This window comes from Chelonoidis abingdonii, chromosome 24 (genome assembly GCF_003597395.2).
Source record: "Chelonoidis abingdonii isolate Lonesome George chromosome 24, CheloAbing_2.0, whole genome shotgun sequence".
Classification (NCBI taxonomy): domain Eukaryota; kingdom Metazoa; phylum Chordata; order Testudines; family Testudinidae; genus Chelonoidis; species Chelonoidis abingdonii.
In genome coordinates, this window is record NC_133792.1 from 18103201 (window position 1) to 18123365 (window position 20165).

Genomic DNA, 20165 nt, shown 5'->3' on the forward strand with positions numbered 1-20165 from the left:
CTTGGATACAGCTATGGGAATTGCAAAGGATTAGTCCTGAGTCCAGGCTCCATGCAATTATTTTTAATCTATTTGAGTGTAATTAGCAAATAACCTGCAGCAGCCACAGAGTTGTTAAATTAATCCATCCTCTTTCACTGATCTAGTGTACTCCAAAACCCCCTCAATGTGCATCATTCCTGCTCGCCACTCCACCGAACAGTTCCACTCTCTGCTAACCATGGAGGAATTACACACTCCACAGCACCAGTTTTGCTCTGTGATGCTCCTGGAATTTACATGGGTACACGCTCATTAAGAGTAGAAACTTCTGCAAGGAATCGGACAGGAGAGTCCTACAGTTCCCTCAGCTCTTCCCATTCTGTCTTGATCCACTTTACCTGCAGCACCCCCTTCATACACATTCCCATTCTGCACTAAAGATCCTTTCTTGGTCCGCCGGCCTGTCAGAATTAGCTCAGTTGTATTCCCTCATCATCTCTCCTTTTCTGGAGACAGCCCTGGCAACCAGCCCAGCCCACCTTACTGGTACAAGTACAGTCAGAAAGTACCCTCCAAACCATCTGAGATATATCTACTGCTTCACAATTCACTGCAGGCCCTTAGACAAATATCTACCGAGACATGAAATATTAACTCTGCAGAATTAACCCTCACACATCCAGAGAGCAGGAGTGATAGGCACAGACAAGCCCATGTATTCTAGTTGCTAAAGAGGTTAATTTCTGCATAATGCTCCAGGGACTGTGGCTGCACTCCACATACCAGCACGCTGATCGTCACTACGGAACTGAACTCGGGACCTTCAGACCCATAAACAAAGCCCAGTGGCACTTCTGCTAGAGGCGATGTAACATTCTGTTAATGTTACAATGTACAGGGCCTGTCTCAATTAAATCACACTATGGTCATTTATGAAAAAGGACCAACAAGCCAAGGGTGACAGCAAAACAGTCCAGAAGAAAATAATCCCAAACAGCACTTCAAAGAGAATTTATTAAGAAAACTTCTACCCCACGAGAGGCAGTTCCAGAGTCTTTATCTATAAAAGACTCTACAGGGTTCATCGTTAATTTGTCTCCAACCTTCCCGACGGCACTAATAAAGTACAGACTGCAAATGGGAGGAGAACGTCACTCAGTTGCATAGACAGTGCAGTCAGAGGTCCACACGTTTTATACGCTGCAGTTAAAAATTTGAGGTCCATAAAAGCACCAAAAGCCAATGGAGAGGACCCTGAGTGTGAATTTAGTGCTGGCCAAAGAAACCACAGTGTTCTCAAATAGGTCTGTTTTTCTTAAAAACATGGATAATACACAGAACTCATCTAAAGCATCTTGCTTCCACGGATTGTTGGGCAAAACCCTAGCCCCACTGAAGTCAATGGACTTCATTAGGATCAGGATTTCATTCCTTAGATCTATATCGGGGGGGGGGGGAGGGGGCAGAAATCCCACTTGCCTTACTCACTTGGGACGTGATCTTGCAAGGTGCTACACATCTCTGGAAAGGCCCTCTGCATCTTTGGCTTCCAATGACATCAAGAAAGTTGAATGCACTTGGCACCTTCAAGGATTGGGCCCAAAAATAGTCCATTGAAGTCAATGCACTACTCGAGTGAGATAGCCAAGAAGGATCCGGCCATCGGTAATTTACTGACTGTTCTCAACACAAGACAACAGAGGTGCTGGAACAATTTGTATAGTGGGGGTGCTGAGAGCCACTGAGTCAAGCTCTAAAACCTGTCTATGATGGAAACCACTTCAAGCCATGGGGTACGGCAGCATCCCCAGCACCCGTAGGTCCAGCACCTATGCAAGACAGCTAGAGAAGGTTTTATTCATAGCTCCAAAAAATCATATTACCAAAATGGGAGTCTGTACTGGGGTAAGGTAGGGACTGTGCCAGGAACAGTCAGCTTTGGAACAAATATCCTTCCAAACCCCATTAAAGAAACCAGAGATCTTTACAGATATTCAGGGCTGAATTTGGAACCATATGCATGCAGTAGCTGGGCGTAAATAACTGCAAGGGTATGAACCCACCCAACTGCATCCACAGGTATCTAATTGGAGAATTACAGACTTTGTTAGGGGTCCTCTTAAAATGAGGGCCTCAGTCTAGATTTCTTAATTCCAGATAATTAACTCAAACACCTCAACACCGTCAGCAAAATTTCATCTGAAGGGAAAAGGGAGCTGTGAGAAAGTAATCATAATAAAACCCTACAATCTAATAGCCATATCCTGCAAACACTTATATGCAGCAAATTTACTCACGTGAGCAGCACGGGTACTGGAACTATTTGTATAATGGGGGTCCTGAGAACCATCGAAGCGAACTGTAAACCCTGTATATAATGGACACCACTTCACCCCAGGGAGTGCAGCACCCTGAGTTCCAACAGTCCCAGTGGCCTTAATGGGTGACAGCAGGCATCCGTAAAAAGAGGGATGCCTCTTGTCAATAAAATTACTCATGTGCAAAAGAATTAACAGCATCGTGCTTTAAGCTAGGTATGTCCCTTAGGACCTCCAGGGTATTCTGTCTGTCTGTCTGATAGCCCACATCCTGCAAACACTTAAGCATATAACTTTACCCATGATTAGCTCCAATGGGATTACTCATCTGCACAAGCGCTGCAGGATTGGGGCCTTAGAATGTAAATTCTCCGTGGCTGAGACAAACAGATTGTTTGGTTTATAAACGTTTCAGGTGTCTCTTCTTCCTGTATGTATTCCAGTTCCATTGCCGGGCAAGGATAGAGGCAGGAATGTCAATCCAACAGAATCACATAGACATAGAGCTGGGAGAGGCCTGAAGAGGTCATCTAGTGCAGCCCCCGGGACTAATGCAGGCCCAAGTAAACTAAACCATCCCTAGATGTTGATCTAACTTGTTCTTTAAAACCTCCAATGATGTGGATTCCACAACCTCCCTTGGTAACCTGTCCTCGTACTTAACTACCCTTATTGTTAGAAAGCTTTTCCTAATATCTAACCTAAATCTCCCTTGCTGCAAACTAAGCCAATTAGTTCTTGTCCGACCTTCAGTGGACATGGAGAGCAATTGATCACCGTCCTTATTGTGTAAACAATAAGAATCAAAGTCAATCTATGCTAGATTAAAACTTCTGTGGCTGAGAGTGCTACTGAGGCAGACAGCCAGACTGCTCGAGGCAGGAGGAAGAAACTGCTCCAAAATGATCTAAAGGGGAACACTAGTAAGCTTGAAAGAGGAAGTCCATCCATGGTCTGATCCTGCTCCCTCTGAAATCAATGAGAGTTCTGCTGCTGGCTTTGATGGCAGCAGGATTGGGCTCCTGGTCAGCACCGCAGCTGCTGACATCTGGAAGTGAGTGGGGAAAATGGACACATGAAGCTGAGCATAGATTTTCTGCCAGTGGGTATGGGTCTGTGATCTCATCCATGCGGATGGAGCCTCATGGGCCTCTATGGGAATCCACAAAGCAAATCTGAAGGGCAGGAGATAGAGCATGGCAATCCAAACAGGACACTGCCCACCCCATACATCCCAGAGGAGCCTCCACTGCTGGTCACCCAAAGATAGCAAAGGTGGCAGCTGCATCCTAGGGCCGAAATGCCAGGGGGACCTCAGCCCTCCAGTGGGGACATGGAGGACACCTCTCTCTCCGCCACCCCCTGCCCCTGAGAGAAAAGGAAAATGAGTCAAGAAAACACTTGTGCCCTCTCCTCGATCAGCACTGCAGAAGATAGAGGCAGAGAAGTCTTTCAGTCTCCCACATCCCTGGCATTGATCTGCTCTGGTCTCCTCCTACTACAAACCATATTGCATGCAGCCCTTCCTGCTGCCTGCCTACTCCACGCTGGTCTGCCTCTCAAGTAATGACATATGCACCAAGAGCCATTGGAGCCATTTTCCCACACTCTCAACCTGGACCCAGCCAGTGCACCAGGGCTCTGCCACCAGTTCCCCCATCTCTTGCCTACACCAGAATCCCTTCTCTGCTGTACAACCAGCGCTCGCGCAAACTCAACTCACCCAAGCGTCTTTCCTTTTCTCCTCCCAGGAAGTCGTTGGAGGCCCCTTTAGCTCGGCTTGGCTCAGTGGCAAATCTAAAACGAAATCCTGAGCGCTGGGACGGCTCGGGTTTACAGAGTGAGGGCAAATACAAGCTCAGAATAAGGATGGTCTTTGAGTCATCACTCCACAAGTGGCTGCTTGCAGCATCTCAGCCAGCAGAGAGCCGGCCCTGGGTGGGGTAAACATTCCCGATAACGGTACTTAGCACATACGTAGGGCCTTACAAACACCAGTCCTTGCAACACCCCTGTGAGGTAGGGAAATATTATTATCCCCATTTTACAGATGGAGAAAATGAGGCACAGATAGGTGAAATGATTTCCCCAAGGCTTAGAACTCACAAATTATTTGCTCCTCACCTCAGGCTTCATGCAGTAGCTCATGCTGACAAAATCCTCTCCCTTACAAAACAGACTGCAGTAGTAGTCCCAGACACTGCAGCATCACTTGGAAGATCTTTTGGACCATTATTACAGTGCATAGAAGTAGTGGATGGGATTTTCCAAAGCACCTAAGTGACTTAGGAGCACTCAGAAAAAGGATGGTGACTGGGGAGCACTGGGTCTCTTAAGTCACTTAGGCATTTCTGGAAATCCCACTCACTGGCTTTTAAGGGGAGCAGGTTTAAGCCCTCAACATAAAAAGTAAAAGCTAGCCGGGGCATCTTCATCTCTTGCTTGTGGGTGGAAAAATCTCATTTCAACCAACAGAGATTCCTATGGCCGATTGACCAGCAGAACGGAGGCGGGGGGGGCAACATGGAGCCCTGCGGATGGAGAGAAACCTCCCCGCCCCAATAGAGAAGCACGCTGAAGTTCAAACCAAAGTAAGCTAAGTTGAAATACCTGCTTCTCTACGAGGCAGCCATGAACCACTGCTAGCTAGCAACACTGCTACATTTGTAACATCTACCACCGCGGAGTGAACAGGTTATAATCAGGTCCCACCTGGCGTCACACAAAGATCATCCAGAGCCCACGCCACACAAACAACTGATGGGAAGGCAGTGACTGCTGTACATGGGGTTCTATGGATCGAACCCTATGAAATACCGCACATCCTGTGTTCAGAGCACAGCGCTGCCAAGGGGGCGTTTGTTTAGATAGCCGGACTATCTGCTCAGGGAGCTGTTGGCACTGCACAGTGTGGATTACAGGGAAACATTCCAGGACATGGAAAAAGGGAAACAAAATAGAAAAAAAAAAATCTGAGTGGTCCACAAATCTGGTCAATTTTCCACCCCACCCATCAAGAACTGACTCACTGCAAGAGCAGTAGCCTCTCTTCTATTCGCAACCAGAGAGCAAAGACACCCTGCAAAAGAGGTGGTAAATGTGGACGTACTTTCACAGTACTGAGATCCATGGGGTGTTTGATAATATCATGATAGTCATGTAATTCCAAGGCCTCTGCATCGACAGGCTTGTAAAAGGGCCATGCGTAGGCTGCGTGTTTCTTAGAGAGCATCTCCTTCAGGATGCTGTCACAGTACTTGAGGTGCTCGGAGAGTTTGCCCTTTTTCCCCGCATGCTGGGGGACCTCCCCATCTTCAAGGTCTTTCTTTGGTGGCTTGATTGGCCGGCCGCCGCTCTCTCGGCGAGCGACGACTTTCGCCTGCTTGGGGTCTGACAGCGGGGTGGGTGACTCGCTCCGGCTGGCAGTGATGGCTGAGGTGGTGGGCGTGGTCGTGTCTGCTTTTCGCTTCACTCCCTTTTTCTAAAACAAAGAACAGTGGTTGGGAATACAGGTTCTGCCTGCAGACCATGCTGGCAAGGGCCATTTCAGGGCCTGATTCTGCTCAGCCAGCACAACCGATTCTTGCCACATAGCCTGATTCTCTTCTTACTTACACCGGGTTTACATGGCTGTAGCTCCATTGACTACAACGGGAGTTGTCCCTGAGTATTACTGATGTGAGGAGACAATCAGGCCCTTGGGGAGCAACAATGTTTTCTTGCAAAACTCAGTTTTTACTAGCCTCTTTAATATGCAGGTGAAATGTACCTAAAATATATGAGTGACTAGGAAATGAGTTATTTGTGCACAGAGTGCATACGAAATGAAAGAGACGTCTGTGCAGTGTGGATTTAGCTGGCAGAAGATTTGGGTTATAAATTTGCAAATTCAAGGGTTAATTCTGTGGGAAATAAAAAAGAAAATCCCAAACAATAAGCTCCATGATTATTAACAGATGCAACCTTATCTCACCTTGTTGCATGAATCTGTAAATTGATGGTACAGGTAGTTCTGAAGTGCTAATGCCCCCTTTGGCCGGAACATGTGAAGAGGATTTAAATTATAGTTATGCCATTTATGGTATTAGGACTTATTTGTGTTTGTACAAAGTCTAGCACAATAGGATCCAGATCTCGATTATAACCTCTGGGTGCTACCATGATGTCACTAGTAGTATCTAGCTCTTACATAGCACTCTTTATCTGTAGATCTCAAAGTGCTTTTACACAAAGGAGACCAATATCATTATCTCCATTCTATAGGTGGGAAAACTGAGGCACAGAAAGGGGATGTGATTTGGCCAAGGTCCCCCACAGCAAGCCAGTGGCAAAACTGGGACTAGAACCCATATCCCCTGTGTTCCAGTCCATGGCTCGCTATCTTCTACAGAACATTGTTAACACCCCTGTTTTAAAGTTAAATTTCAAGCAGAAAAAAAAATCTTGTGTCACTAGATTAACACTTTCATCCAATTTCTTTAAAAAAATGGTATTCAGCCAGCAGCTGTTTGGAACAGTAATTTAATTTACTGGGAAATTAAATTAGTCAATTAAATAGTAAAATACAGGCGTACAATTGGTAGCAGAATACAATCAGTAAGAAAGACAGAACTTGCTGATCCTACTGACATTTCTCGGGTTGTCAAAGCACAAAGCTGCTTTCAATACCTTCCAACTGGAGTGCCCTCCTGCAGTCTTTACTGTGACAAAACTCCCACTGACTGCCCTGGAGTCAGGAATGCAGGATCAGGCCTTTCCTGATTTGCGCTATGCCCGTTTGAAAGAAAAATGGAGCTGTATGTTCATTGGGCCTGCTCTTGAACTTGAAAGGTGCAGTCCTAACAAAATCTATGGGACAACTGGTGAGAGCAGGGAGTTCTTAGGTGGGGTAGGGCACTGGGCCCTCAGAGGCCATTACGTTCATGCAGCCTCGTAGCTGGCTAACTGGTGGTGATATCTGTGGAGCTGGAAAGTCAAATGCAAAGGGAAGTAACTTATGTTTCTGACCAGTGGTTGCCTGTCTAAAAATGCAATACTGCCAAGAGAAAGACGATTGGTTGCTCTGTTTACCTTGACTACAGGTGGCGTGGGAGGAACCACTGTCATAATCGGAGCAGCAGGAGGAGGGGCAGCAGCAGCAGGAGGAGCAGTTACAGGCGGGACGTTTGCGGTGATGGTTGGCACAGGCGTGGCGGCGATAACGGGTGTCTGAGAGACAGCTGGAGAGACGTTCTGGAAAGGGGCTGGTGGGGAGACAGATGACACGGCCGCTGCTTGCTGCGCTCCTTTAAAACGATACAATTAAACACATGTGACACAGCACATTCAATAGCCACTCAGCTAGCTCGACCAAGAGAGGCTGTTGCCTCTGGACTCTACAGCAATGACCGTCTGGACCTTTCCGCTCTCTCTGCAGTGTCTGGATGCCCATACGTGAGCAAACTGCTTCAAGCCCTGACTGTTATTCTGCTGTTATGGGACAGTTTCTGTTTTCCCTTCCAGTCTCTCTCAGAACTAGCCTGTCCTCAGCAAAGAAAGAGACTGATGGGAGGGTAGGGAAGGGTGTGGATTCTCTAGAAAGGACGCTGAACTGTTCACAGCAGGAAAACCTCTGCTGGGTTCAATCTGCTTTTACTACTGCTCTGCGCAGCTAATAATAAATACCACTAGTCTATTGGGCTGGGCAAAAAAATGATTTTTCAGGTCACTGCAATCCTGGCTTTTTTTTAAAAAATGTGCATTTTGGGTCAAACGGAAAAGAAAATTTTTTCAAAATTTATCGGTGAATTGAAAAGTCAACAAAAAATTCATGTCAGGTCGAATGAAACGGTTTGTTTCCATTTCAACCATTTTTAAACATTGTAATTTTTTTTTCTTTTAATAAAAGAAAGGTTTGAACAAAAAGCATCACCCCAAACCGGAACATCGAAATGGTTCATTTAAAAAATGTCAAAATGAAATGTTTACATTTTTCAGAATTTGTTTGTTTTGTTTTTTTCCAACCAAAACAACTCGGTAAAGCTAACAGGAATTCACAAAATGTTTCCATGTCACCAAATCTGCATTTTTCACCAAAAAAGTCTCACCCAGGCCTACTTATGCAGCACTTTAACTCCATAGACCTCAAACCTCTTCACAGAGAAAGTTCAGATAACTTGCCCATGGTTATGGTGCAAATGAAAAGGGGAACTGGGAACAGAACCCAGGATTCCCAGACTAGTGCATTATATGCTACAACACGCTGCCATTCCTGTTAAAGGGTGGCGGTAATCTGTCCCACAGAAGTAGCTGCATTTTAATACAATGTGCAAAAGTGTTTGGTTTTTTTGTTTTTAAAGTTCCAGCACTGTTCTATTATTGATTAATGAAACAATTCTTTGCACTTCTACAGCACCTTCAAAAGACGCTTTACAGACTTAGTGCCTTAGCTGACATATGTGGAACTTGAGGCACAAAAGGCAAACTGACTTGCCCAAAGCCACAGTCAGATTTCGTCAACACAGCAACTTGCTCCTGTTTCATTAAATCAATGCAAACCTGTGTTTTTACCCCTGTGATTTCAATGGGAGTTAGGAGCTTAAATGCCTTTAGATATCTGGCCCTTAGTCTCTCTGTGTTCTGGAGAGAATAGCAGTGTCCTCCCTCACAGGTCTGCTATGAGGATAAATACATTAAAAGACTGGCAGGCAGGCAGATACTACGGTGATGGGCACCCCATAAGTACCTTGGACAGATAGACAAGCAGGATCCACACGTCCTGAATCTCATTCAACTGCTCTGACCATTAGGCCACAATCCTTTTCTACCCTCCGAATTGTGTGTCTAGTCAGGCAGGGTGGAAGGGGGTCAGGAATCAGCAATGGGCTTGCAACATTGATTACCATCTGGTCAGGTCAGTACCTGCACTCTGTGCGCTCGCTGCTGGCTTGCGACCTTTGCCTTTAGGGACCGGTGGTAATAACTCAACTTCCTCCTGGGGCATCTGGGCTACTTTCTGCAGAAAAATCTTCTCCAGGGCTTGCGCCATGAGGACGATGTCATCTGTGGGCTGGATGGACAGAACAAGGCAGCACTAGCATAATGCACCCGTGAGAAGCAAGGAGGGGCTGAAAGCCTTTACAATCGCATTGTTTCATTTATCCCCTAGCCGGAAATGTACACTGTCTTCCAATGAATGAATGAGCCATAGCTCTGAGAATTAAATAACTCGACTCCTTCTCACGTGTTCACGCCAGCCTCAGTTGGTGTGTCTACACGGCGATAAAAAAAACCTGCAGTACCAAGTATCGGAGCCCGGATCAACTGACTCAGGCTCAGGCTGCGGGGTTAAAATAGTAGTGTAGAGGTTCGGACTTGGGCTGGAGCCTGGGCTCTAAGGGAATGTCTACATGGGGATGAAAAAACCTGGTTGGTCCAGGTCAGCTGACTTGAACTCACAGGGCTTGGGCTCCAGGGCTGAAAAACTGCTGTGTAGATGTTGGGTCCTGGGCTGAAGCCCAGGCTCTAAGACCCTGCAAGTGGGGAAGGTCCCTGAGCTCAGGCCCCAGCCCAAGCCTGAATGTCTGCATTGCAATTGTATAGCCCCGCAGCTCAAGCCCCAGGAACCTGAGTCAGTTCCCCCAGGCCAGCCACGCTGTGGGTCTTTCATTGCACTGTGCATGTACCCTCTGACTCCTGTCCTCGACCAGCTGGCAAATTACAGCCTCTAAATACAATGAAGAACCAGAAGATGGCTTCCTTTAGAAGCCCACACCATTGCTGTCCCACATATCAGTTCGGAAGCAGCGAGCTGCAACAGATGATCTGTCAATCTCTGTCTGGCAAAATATTCAGGAGAAGAGAATGAACACTTTCCTTGCTGCAGTACCAGCTAATTAATATATTTATTTCAGCTTGTTCCCCAGCATGGGTCAATGATGAACTCTCTTAGGAAAAAGAATACAGGGAATAAAAAGCACTTTAAAGCCAAAAAAAATAAAAAAAAATAAAAGCATATATAAGCAACCAACAAAGTGCACGAGAGATTTATGGAAGAACGCATGAGGCATGGACAGCGGATATAATGATAGGAGTTATTTACCTGCCCTCTGCTGCTGAGAGGAGTATCTGATATTAGTTACTACTGGACAAAGAGAATAACACTTAGCACTTATATTCCACTTAACATCTACAAAGCTTTGTGCAAACATTAGCTAATCTGAAAGAATTCCTCCGTAAAATTAAAGGGCTGAAGTCTCGGCTGACTCTCTGTGTAACCCCAAGATATTAATTCTACCTACAGTTAAGAACACATTTGCCATTTTAACCAGTGAGGGCAAAGAAACATGCAACACAAAGACAGCTTTGTACATTTAAAAGTAATATGATTACCATTAATGGCATTGCCAGGAGGGTTTTAGCGCACAAGTTATCCCTAGTCAAAAGTTGCAGTGGAATAGCCACCTGCAGGCTTCCCTATTCAGAGCCACAACTAGGAGTTTGTCTGCATTCTTTACCTTGTTGTAAATGTAACAATTTGTAAACATTGTGTTGAAATCCTGCATGCATTCACTGGCACTCCAGTAATAGTTATGTTCCAGTCGCTTCTTAATTGTCCCCATGTCCATCGGGTTTTTGATTATTTTGTGATAATCCTGTTCAAGAAACAGTAAAGATGTTACACGCAACACTGCTTTGGACGTGTTTGTTCATAGGATTTGTTAGTCAGCTGCTAAAGAGCATCTTCCTCCGTTCCCAACCTCCCTTTCACCACATACAGACACACTTCCATTCTCTGCTCAGACTGCCAAAACAACCTTTGCTTTCACTTACTCCTCAGTGGGGAGATTCCAGCCCACTCTTAATTTTATTTAAAAAAAAGGGGCTTTATTCGTAAACCTCGGAATTTCTCAGACATGCTGAAAGATCCACACATAAAGGGACACTATCAACTTAAAAAAAAAAAAAAAATCAAGTTTGCCACAAACATGTTGTACCTGATATTGGGGGAGGGAGGGGAACAGGTTTTTCAACCAGCTGTCCATGGAACATGGTTTCAACCCAGCTGTCCCCCTAACCTGGTTATAGATGTAATTTTAGTCTGTAGCACAGAATGGAACAATGTCCTCCTTTGTCGCTAGACCAAACACATAAGAACATAAAATGGTCACACTGGGTCAGATCAATGGCTCATCTGGCCCAGTATCCCGTCTTCTGACAGTGGCCGGTGTCAGATGCTTCAGAAGAAATAAATAGAAGAGGGCAATTATTAAGTGATCCATCCCCTGTCGTCCAGCCCCGGCTTCTGGCAGTCAGAGGTTTAGGGACATGCCTCTCTGATCATGTTGGCTAATTGGACCTACCCTCTGTGAACTTATCTCATTCTTTTTTGAATATAGCTGTGATCCAGTGGATGCTAGAAACTGGGGCCATTTCTGTAGCCAAAGCTGTAGCACAGACAAGATCTAAACAATGGATCAGCTGAACTTCATGAAGCTGTGTTACCAGCTGGTTTTGCCTCTGAAATGGGTAACGTTACCAAACGTGGGCATTAGAAGGAAGGGTCACAGCATCAGCTGATGAACATTAGCAAACAGTTTGGTGCCACTTCCTGAAAAACAGCTTTCCAAGGGCTTCCGCTTTAACTGGTGCCTAACCAGGCAGCTGTAGATGCTGCGATGACACAGGGCCCCCTCCCAGTGGGGGGGGGGGGGGGGGTGCAATTTGCATATCTTGGGGGACGGTGCAAGGATCCCTGTTCCTATAGCCACGTGAAGCCCTATATGACCATTGACTATCTCTGTGCCCAACACCAGGGAATGACCTGAGAAACTAGCTATGTCTGGAGCACACAAGGAGCAACCATCACGCAGCTGCTAAGGATGAAGTGGAAAACTCGGTTTTCTGGCCTGTGTAGGTTTGATTTAGACTGTATGTGAAAAAAGCAACTGTTCTTCCACCGTTTCCTTAAATTTCTCCGTGCCCTTCCCTTCGGACCACCACTAAACTCCTCCATATGAAACTAAACACATTAAAAAAACCAACCAAACAAAACACAGACACAAAGGAGTCAAGTGGTATTGAAATATTACACCGGCATTAAAGTGTTTTACTCTTCAGGACATTATTTTAACTAGAGCCTTTCAACATTATCAACTTCAAAAGAAGATCTTGATCCAGTCCATAAACTCCGGTAATAACTAATAGGAACTGGAGTTCTTCCAACTGACATCACAGACTGAGACTGCGGAGTCGCTCTTGCTACCACCGAACCGTTCAAAGCAGCCAGAGCTACCTTGATGCATGAGTGTGTGGGGCTCACGTCTTTATAAAAGAGGCACGTAGGTCTTGCCCTCAGTTGCTGCCTGCCTGCCTGCCTGCCCAGTATCAGAGAGGGCAAAGGAAAGAGCATGACTCGGATCGTAGAGGGAAAGAAGCTCAGAGAAACTCCATTCACCGTTAGTAATGCGGCTTTCTCCTGTGTCCTATGGCCTACACAGAGACTGACACTCAGCCGGGCTAGAAGCAGAGGATGAGAGGCTGACGAGAGAGACAGAACGTCAGTGCTGAGTGGGAGAGTCACCGTCTGCTATTTCTTCTGCTTTGGGTCCGGCATTTCCAAGGCATCTAGCAAAGAGTTGCCCCTTGATGATGGGCGTTCTCCTCTTTCCTTCCTTGGCACCAAATCCAGTAAAGCCAACTGGAAACACAATTTAAACTGGCCCGATGTCAGCATGTGGTGTTAGTGCTGGAATGCTCACAAGCAGACTTAAAGGCAAGGTCTCTCTGATCTACCTTGTTAGGTCAGGATGCAATAAGCCCTATACATCCCCAGTGAGAACAGCTTCCCCCTCTCCAATGGGGGACATCAGACAGGAGGCACCTTTCCCATAAAGTGAAGACCCTGCTTTCCTGGTGGTGTCTGATTTTGAAATGGCAATCCTGAAATGTCAGAACTAGAACACGATTGAAAAAAATGCCTACCAGCGAATGGGATTTAAAACACGCCTACCACTTTTAACTAAAAATTAACCCTAAATAAACCCTTTTTCTCTGCAACTAATGGGATTGGCAGGTAGGTCAAAAGGGAAGCCAAGGTGCTCAGAACCTCTGGAAATCAGATGCACAGTCCCTCCACTGCTGCGATCATAGTCTGAGCATGCAAGCTGGAGTTAGCACCAATTTCCTTGAAAGGTTCCAAAGGTGGCTGGCTTAGTGCTGACTCCGAGAGCAGAGATCCGGGGAGGCAAGTTCATGCTAACTGTTAATAGGGAAACTGTCTTTGCTGTCAGGTGAATGCGTGCAGACCATGGTGAAGTCAATAGGAGCTGTGCATGTTCCTCTGGAAAAGGAATTGAGCCCTTGATCTTTAAGAGATTCAGCAGGAACTAGGATGTTCAGAGGTTTCTTTTAAAACACAGCTTTGTGTAGCATGAGCTTATGAGACAAAAGCCTTGTCTGCATTTAAACAGGCTTGCTGGTATAGTTATACTGGGAATCCTCCCCCATGGAGAGGCAGCTTATTCCAGCAAAAGAACGCTTTTACTGGTATACCGTAAACCAGCTCCCCAAACAAAATAAGCTAGACGGGGAAAAAGACTTTTTTCCCCCACTTATAACGGCTCTACTAGGGCTTTTGCCAGCACAGCTAGGTTGATTAGGAGTGTGATTTTTTCACACTCCTAACCAACATGCCAATGCCAGTAAACCTTTCTAGTGCAGACCAGGACAAAGTTAAGAGAGTCTGACATTAAGTGAAAACACTGTTTCAATTGTTGAGAGTTCCAGCTCCTATTCCTGATCCAAAGATTTCAGGGACATCTCCTGCTCTTGGAAAACCTACTGCATAATTCCAAGGGTCCTTATGCTCTTTCTTTGAGCATATGTCAGAAGCTATTAAGGTAACATTCTAATCTACAACAAAAACAGCAGAGGCCTGAGGAGCTTCTTAATAAACAGAACCAAAAAATAAAATTAAAAAAAAAAACCCATCTAATAATGGATAAGAGTTAACATAACTTCTACTAGTTTTGAAGAAGTCAGGTCTGTGAAAGATCATCTCATACTCAAAGTACTGGGAAACAAATGACTAACTCACTCATTTCACTATGCAGGGGCCACTGCTCAGCACGACAACTCTGGGGAGTTGGGGAATCAGAAGGAACTCAACAACATTTCACTTCACATGAGCAGAAATTGCACATCGCTAAAGCAGAGCTCTCCTGGCAGAGTACACAAAGCAAAGGAAAGAATACTTACTGGTAAATTCAATTTAATCGCATCGACGGGTTGGTAGAAGGGCCAAGCAAACTGATGCTTCCACAAGGTCTTCACCACAACATTTTGCATGTACTGCAACTGGTTGGTCTTCCGCCCGGGCTTGTTGGGGTTGGTGACTTCTGGGGGGGGTGGATTGACAGGGCCCTGGGGAGCCTGTATCGCTGATGTGACCGTTGACATTTTCCTACCTCTGGGTCTCACTTACTGTTGCAGTGGCAACTAGGAGATTCTCTGTCTTCCTTTATGCTCCCTGAATGGGATTGACATCCCATTTCCAGGGTCCAACCATGCAACCTAGACCAGGAGAGAGAGGAGGAAGAGGTGGAGTGTAAATACAGACATTTCATTGAAACACACATGTTCAAAAACAACACACACCCTAGACATGGCTAAACTCAATCCCTTCACCTGATCCTAGGGTGACCAGATGTCCCGATTTTATAGGGACAGTCCTCATTTTGGGGTCTTTTTCTTATATAGGCTCCTATTACCCCCCCACCCCTATCCTGATTTTTCACACTTGCTGTCTGGTCACCCTACCTGATCCACTGCATTTGCTGTCATGCTCAGATACCATAATAATGGGCATGGCACAAAAACCTAGATGCATAGATTAGATCAGCAGTTCCCAAACCCACGGACTGCAGAGCACTTGCTAGTGATCTATGGCAAACTGGCTGGTCTCATGATGCTGGTTCTGGCTCCTTCTTCCATTGGCTTCTACCAGCATCTCAGATATTCATTGCAAAGAAGACTGTACAGAAGCAGCTGGAAACAAAGAGCAGGAGCCAGGTGTGCCATACACAAACATTTGCTGCAATTGTCCTAGGTACATCGCATCGTTGAGAACTGGATCTTGACTGGAAGGGGAGGTGGCCGATTAATTGCTAAAGGAAGACAGCCCCAGAGATGATCTCTCTATTTAGATGTGCTCCATACCATGAAGTTCTTTAGGGAAAGGTCTGTCTCTTACTAGGCTGACTACAACGTGCACCCAATTTCCCATGGGGGTATCAACAGTGCTCCTGCAATTCAAGTAACAATCAAAGAGTTTGTCAGCCCCTGGAATGGACAGACAGAGATTATTCCGTTCTGTCTTTTAATGGCACGTCTGAAATATGAGTACACACAAAATTCCATTACTTTAGTCCAGGTTTTCTCTAGCATGCTCCTGGATGACAAATTCTCTAGCGTCATTATGTCTTGGATACCATGCTGTAAACAGCTTTGTTTTGTCATCTTCTATAAACGTTTAATAGTTCAACCCACATCAGAACCACAGCAAAGAGACCACACACACTTTATAATGGCAAAATATTTAAAATACATTCAGACAAGTACACAAATACTCTCGCTGACATATATTTCTAGGCTATGTGGTGAAAACCTGGTCACAAAAGGAGGGAAATACAGAAGCAGCAGTGACATGTGAAGAGGGAGACAGTGCAAAGAAACATCCTAGACAAAATTCTCATTTTTAACCATCATAGCTGAAAATCAAGATTAAGCGCAGAACTTCAACCTACCCTTTGAGTAGCTGATGAGATGGCAGTAAACACTGAACACTTATTTAATTTAGGGGAGTTTTACAAAAATAGATTGTGCATAGAAACATGTATCTACATAAAAGAGAGGAATGATTAAATATAAATATTCTCAGTTGTACGCAGGGAGCCAAGGCACAAGCTCACATGAAAGAGAGCATTCCATGAACCTCACTATAACCAAGAGAACAAAGTGAAAGTATTCTGTGATGGCAATGGGATAGTGACATAAGAGGCAACTCAGCCAATCAGACACCACTTTGGGCTCCAGAATAGAATGTGCAGAGCCAATCAGGGCCAAGCTTGTCTGTGCCCAGGAGGGGCTCCTATTTCAAAAAGGGTTTTGTGTACAAAAGTGTTTAATCCCGAACAAATCCATGTCTGGTGTGTGCACGTGTGTGTAAAACACTGCAGCCCACCTATAATGTGTACATAGAAAACAGGAGCCCAACTATGAATCTAACCAGCATCTATTCACAGGATGTAAAAATTCTCTTACATCCTAAGAAAGTATAATAAACCCTATCATCAGCTCTGCTTCCACAAACTGAAAGGTCTGCAATGGGAAGATCCATCCCCTTTTCTCTGACACCACGGAATCCATGGGGTTCAAGCTCCATGGGCAAGGAAAGGTAGGTTGTGGGGCCATTCTCTACAGCACTGTTCCCCTCAACCCTCACATAAGGTAATGTTGTCCCCCAATTGTGTCCCCTTTGCACAGTGAAACCCTCCAGCCAAGAGGGTTTTGTTTTTGTCGAGTGTCATTGACAGACAGAGACTGGATGGGAGCCCCAGGTGGGTGGGGCAACTGGAAAAACAGCGACGCTGGGGTGATCTGGTCACCACTTTTCAAACTTCACAAAGTGGACTTAATTCAGCATTTCAAACTTTGTTTTTTTTCCTGTTTGTATTTCATTTTCACAACAGTTTTCCCTGTTTATTGACAAAATATTTCAAAATTTTGAATTTCAAGAAAAAAATAATAAATCCAACAAGAATTTTAAAAAAATTAAATGTCATAATGTTTTCCCCTCCCTTTTATCTCTCTCAACCCCAGCTCTGAACTAGGACTCTGCAGATTTCAGGCATCCACCGACTAAGAGCCATAATTCCTCTAAGCAGCAATATAACCCTGACTGCAGCCCTTGGGGTACATCCTTGGAATCTAATGTTTATTTCAGTGTTTTGGTTAATGAGCTGAACCCCCTTCAAAGACTGAAATTAAAAACAAGAAATTTTGGGAACAAATTTTTTGAGGCAACCTTAACTGCAGGGCATTGGTCACTTTTTTTAACTCTACGTACCACCTCTCAAGATTGCCTTCTATTGTGTTTTTAAATTATTGAGGATAAACGCAAGATCTTCAACAACAAAAATCCCATTTTTGTTAGAACTTCTCTGCATCTTCTTGTCCTGTTTTCATAACATTCTAACCTGAAGAGATGTTCTTTTTTTAAGGTGCTGGACAGGCATCCAGGAGATAGGGGGTCAACTTTCTATGTGGTCTTTCTCTGTGTTTCATCTTCTTATCTGTACAATGGGGATAATCATACCACCGTTCTGCCCTATTTTGTCAATCTTGTCTAATTAGATGGAAATTCTTTGGGATGGGAGCTATCTCTTACTATGCTTTTTCTAAAAGATATGCTACAGTGCAAGCAAGAATTATTTCAGGGAAGTTCCATGGCCTGTATTATAAAGAAGGTCAGACTAGGTGATAACAGGGGTCACTTGTGGCTTTATAATCTTTGAACATGTGTGTTTCTACAGCACCTAGCACAGTGGGGTGGGGCTGATCTTAGTTGGGGACTCTCCGCTAGCCCTGTAATATGAACAGTAATTAAGTAAAACTTAATTTCATAAACCAGAAAGGCTATTTTAAAACTTTAGTTTAAATATCAAGAAAGTTAAGCACATTAGGGAGAACAGGAGGTGGGACTGTGACATCAGAGGCAACTCATTCAGTCCTCCTACAATTGACCCTAATTTATTTGCATACTGCAGTCCCATTGGCTACAATTAAAGATGGCTCTAAACCAAAACTCAGCATACCAATGCTGCTGAATGTGTGATCATTCAAATCCTCGATCTTGCAGCTTGAGACCAAATCTAGTTAAAATGTGCCTATTTCTGTGTTTTTCATACTGTTAAAGCAACAAAACTGGAAACAGTCATTACTAGCATACATAAGGCTTTAATGTGTATTTGCCAGCTGATCCATCACTGTGAATGAGAACACTCAAGAGTGTGTCAGAACTGAGAGAGAACTTCCTCTAGCTGGGCCTGGGAGTTTTGCTGTATGATTTATTACATATAGAAACACAAGAGGATCCTGGCTACTCACTTCAGGTGAGTTTTTCTCTCTTCTTATGTCCAAGCAGCCCAGTCCTAATCCAGCCCTGAAACACCAACATTTGCCAACATTTCCACCCACCCCATCAAAATAGTATTTATTTGTACATGTGTTTCACCATTCAAAGGGTCACAGATCTGTCAGAGCATTTATACAGAGACTCAGACTATTGCAGTTCTTTCTTTCCTAAGTGAATAAAGTAGGCTGTTATGCTTTCAGCACACACACTGAGAAATTAGATAAAAACAAATACTCTTGCTAGAAGGCTGCAACGTAACACTACTTTATTTCTTATCATTCAGAATGATAACATACAAGAACCTAAAACCAGAGAGAGAGAAAACAGGCTGCTCCCTAAGGCAGCCAGGCACAATTCACCTCACCTTGCTTTGAGCTGGCTCTTTCCAGAACTGACTCTGTGGCTACACGCTTTCTTACAGAGTCCCCGCGCCTGCAAGCAGGACTAAGACCGCCACCCCACCACACCCACTCCAAGTGATAGCGTCCAAAACCAGCACAGGGAGCTTGCCATCCAGGGAGACTGGACAGTCATTTTCCATGTACGGTAGCACCCACTATGTGCTAGGAACTTTCTAAATGCTTAAGGATGGTCCCTGCTCTGAGGAGCTCACAAGCTAAGGGCAGACAGGGTAATGCCAGATGTCACAATTTGCAAAGTTCGTGAGACCTAATTACGCTTGGAAGACAGTATACAGAAGATATGGTCTCTGCCTGTGAAACACATCAGGACGCCTAGAGGAAAGTTCGGTCACGCACCGGGTTTAAAGCAGATTGAAATAGGAGCAGGAATTCTTAGGAGACACAAGGTGGAGGGGATGTTCCTCCTGTTCTCACTCTCCCACGGAGAGAAATGAGAGAAGCCCTTCCCGGGCTTTGAGTAGAGGAGGCGGAGTTGTGCTCTCCCTCAATGCCCCTTCTTTGAACCCTCGCCTGAATAGCTTCCTGTTTGTTTGCCACAGGGGTTGCTTTGATTTAGCTTTTTCTCTCTTTTTTTACTTCTCTTGCCCCCATCTTTAAATGACAAGTAAGCAGTGGGGTAGCAGCTTTGAGGAATTTGGAACAGGGAGGGTTAGCAGCTGGCAGGCAGGGATGAGGCGGGGATTCCAGAGGGGGCAGCATGGGAGCTGGCATGAAGACAAAGGCAGGGGAAGCTTAGCTTGTTTGCTGTCTTTAGTTTGGGGCGAAGTCTAGTCATTTATTAGATGCATGCACAACACCCAGCCCAGGGGGGCCCTGATCTTGGCTGGGGCCTCTGAGTGCTACTGGAATAGAAGTGCTAAATCCTAACAACAACAGACAAAAAGAGCATGGAGGTGGGATTCACGGGAGCAGCAAAGGGGGTGAGCACGATTAGGGTCCCCCTTTCCCTTTGGCATAACTCCACCTCCACGAGAAGCTCTCCCGCCAACAGAGCGATGTCCCCACTCGCGGGTAGGTCGGTGCTTCGGGTGCGTGGCTTATTCACACCCCTGAGCGACATCAATTATACCAACATAAGTGGTAGTGCACACAGGCCCTGAGACACCAGAACGTGTCCGACAAAGCTCCTGATGTTTCCCCGGATGAGAATCATGTGCCAAAAGCAATGGAGCAGGTCCATATTGTTGCATGGCCACTGGCAGAAGTAAAACACACAGCTCGAGGCCTTAGCTTTGACTGCAGTGTATGTTGATACACATGGGGCGAAAT

The 20165-nt window shown here is 45.2% G+C and overlaps 1 protein-coding gene across 4 annotated transcripts in view; it reads right to left on the reverse strand.

Moving 5' to 3' along the window:
• Nucleotides 1-20165, reverse strand: part of BRD3 (bromodomain containing 3) — a 57306-nt gene that overhangs the window by 18033 nt on the left and 19108 nt on the right. For all 4 annotated transcript variants that reach the window (XM_032767439.2, XM_032767438.2, XM_075060592.1 and 1 more), the window contains exons 2-6: nucleotides 14538-14852; nucleotides 10796-10933; nucleotides 9201-9348; nucleotides 7371-7585; nucleotides 5410-5781 (exon numbers count right to left, since the gene is read on the reverse strand). In XM_032767439.2, the coding sequence (XP_032623330.1) occupies nucleotides 5410-5781; nucleotides 7371-7585; nucleotides 9201-9348; nucleotides 10796-10933; nucleotides 14538-14738 (1074 nt within the window). In that variant the 5' untranslated portion in view covers nucleotides 14739-14852. The remainder of the gene's footprint in view (nucleotides 1-5409; nucleotides 5782-7370; nucleotides 7586-9200; nucleotides 9349-10795; nucleotides 10934-14537; nucleotides 14853-20165) is intronic.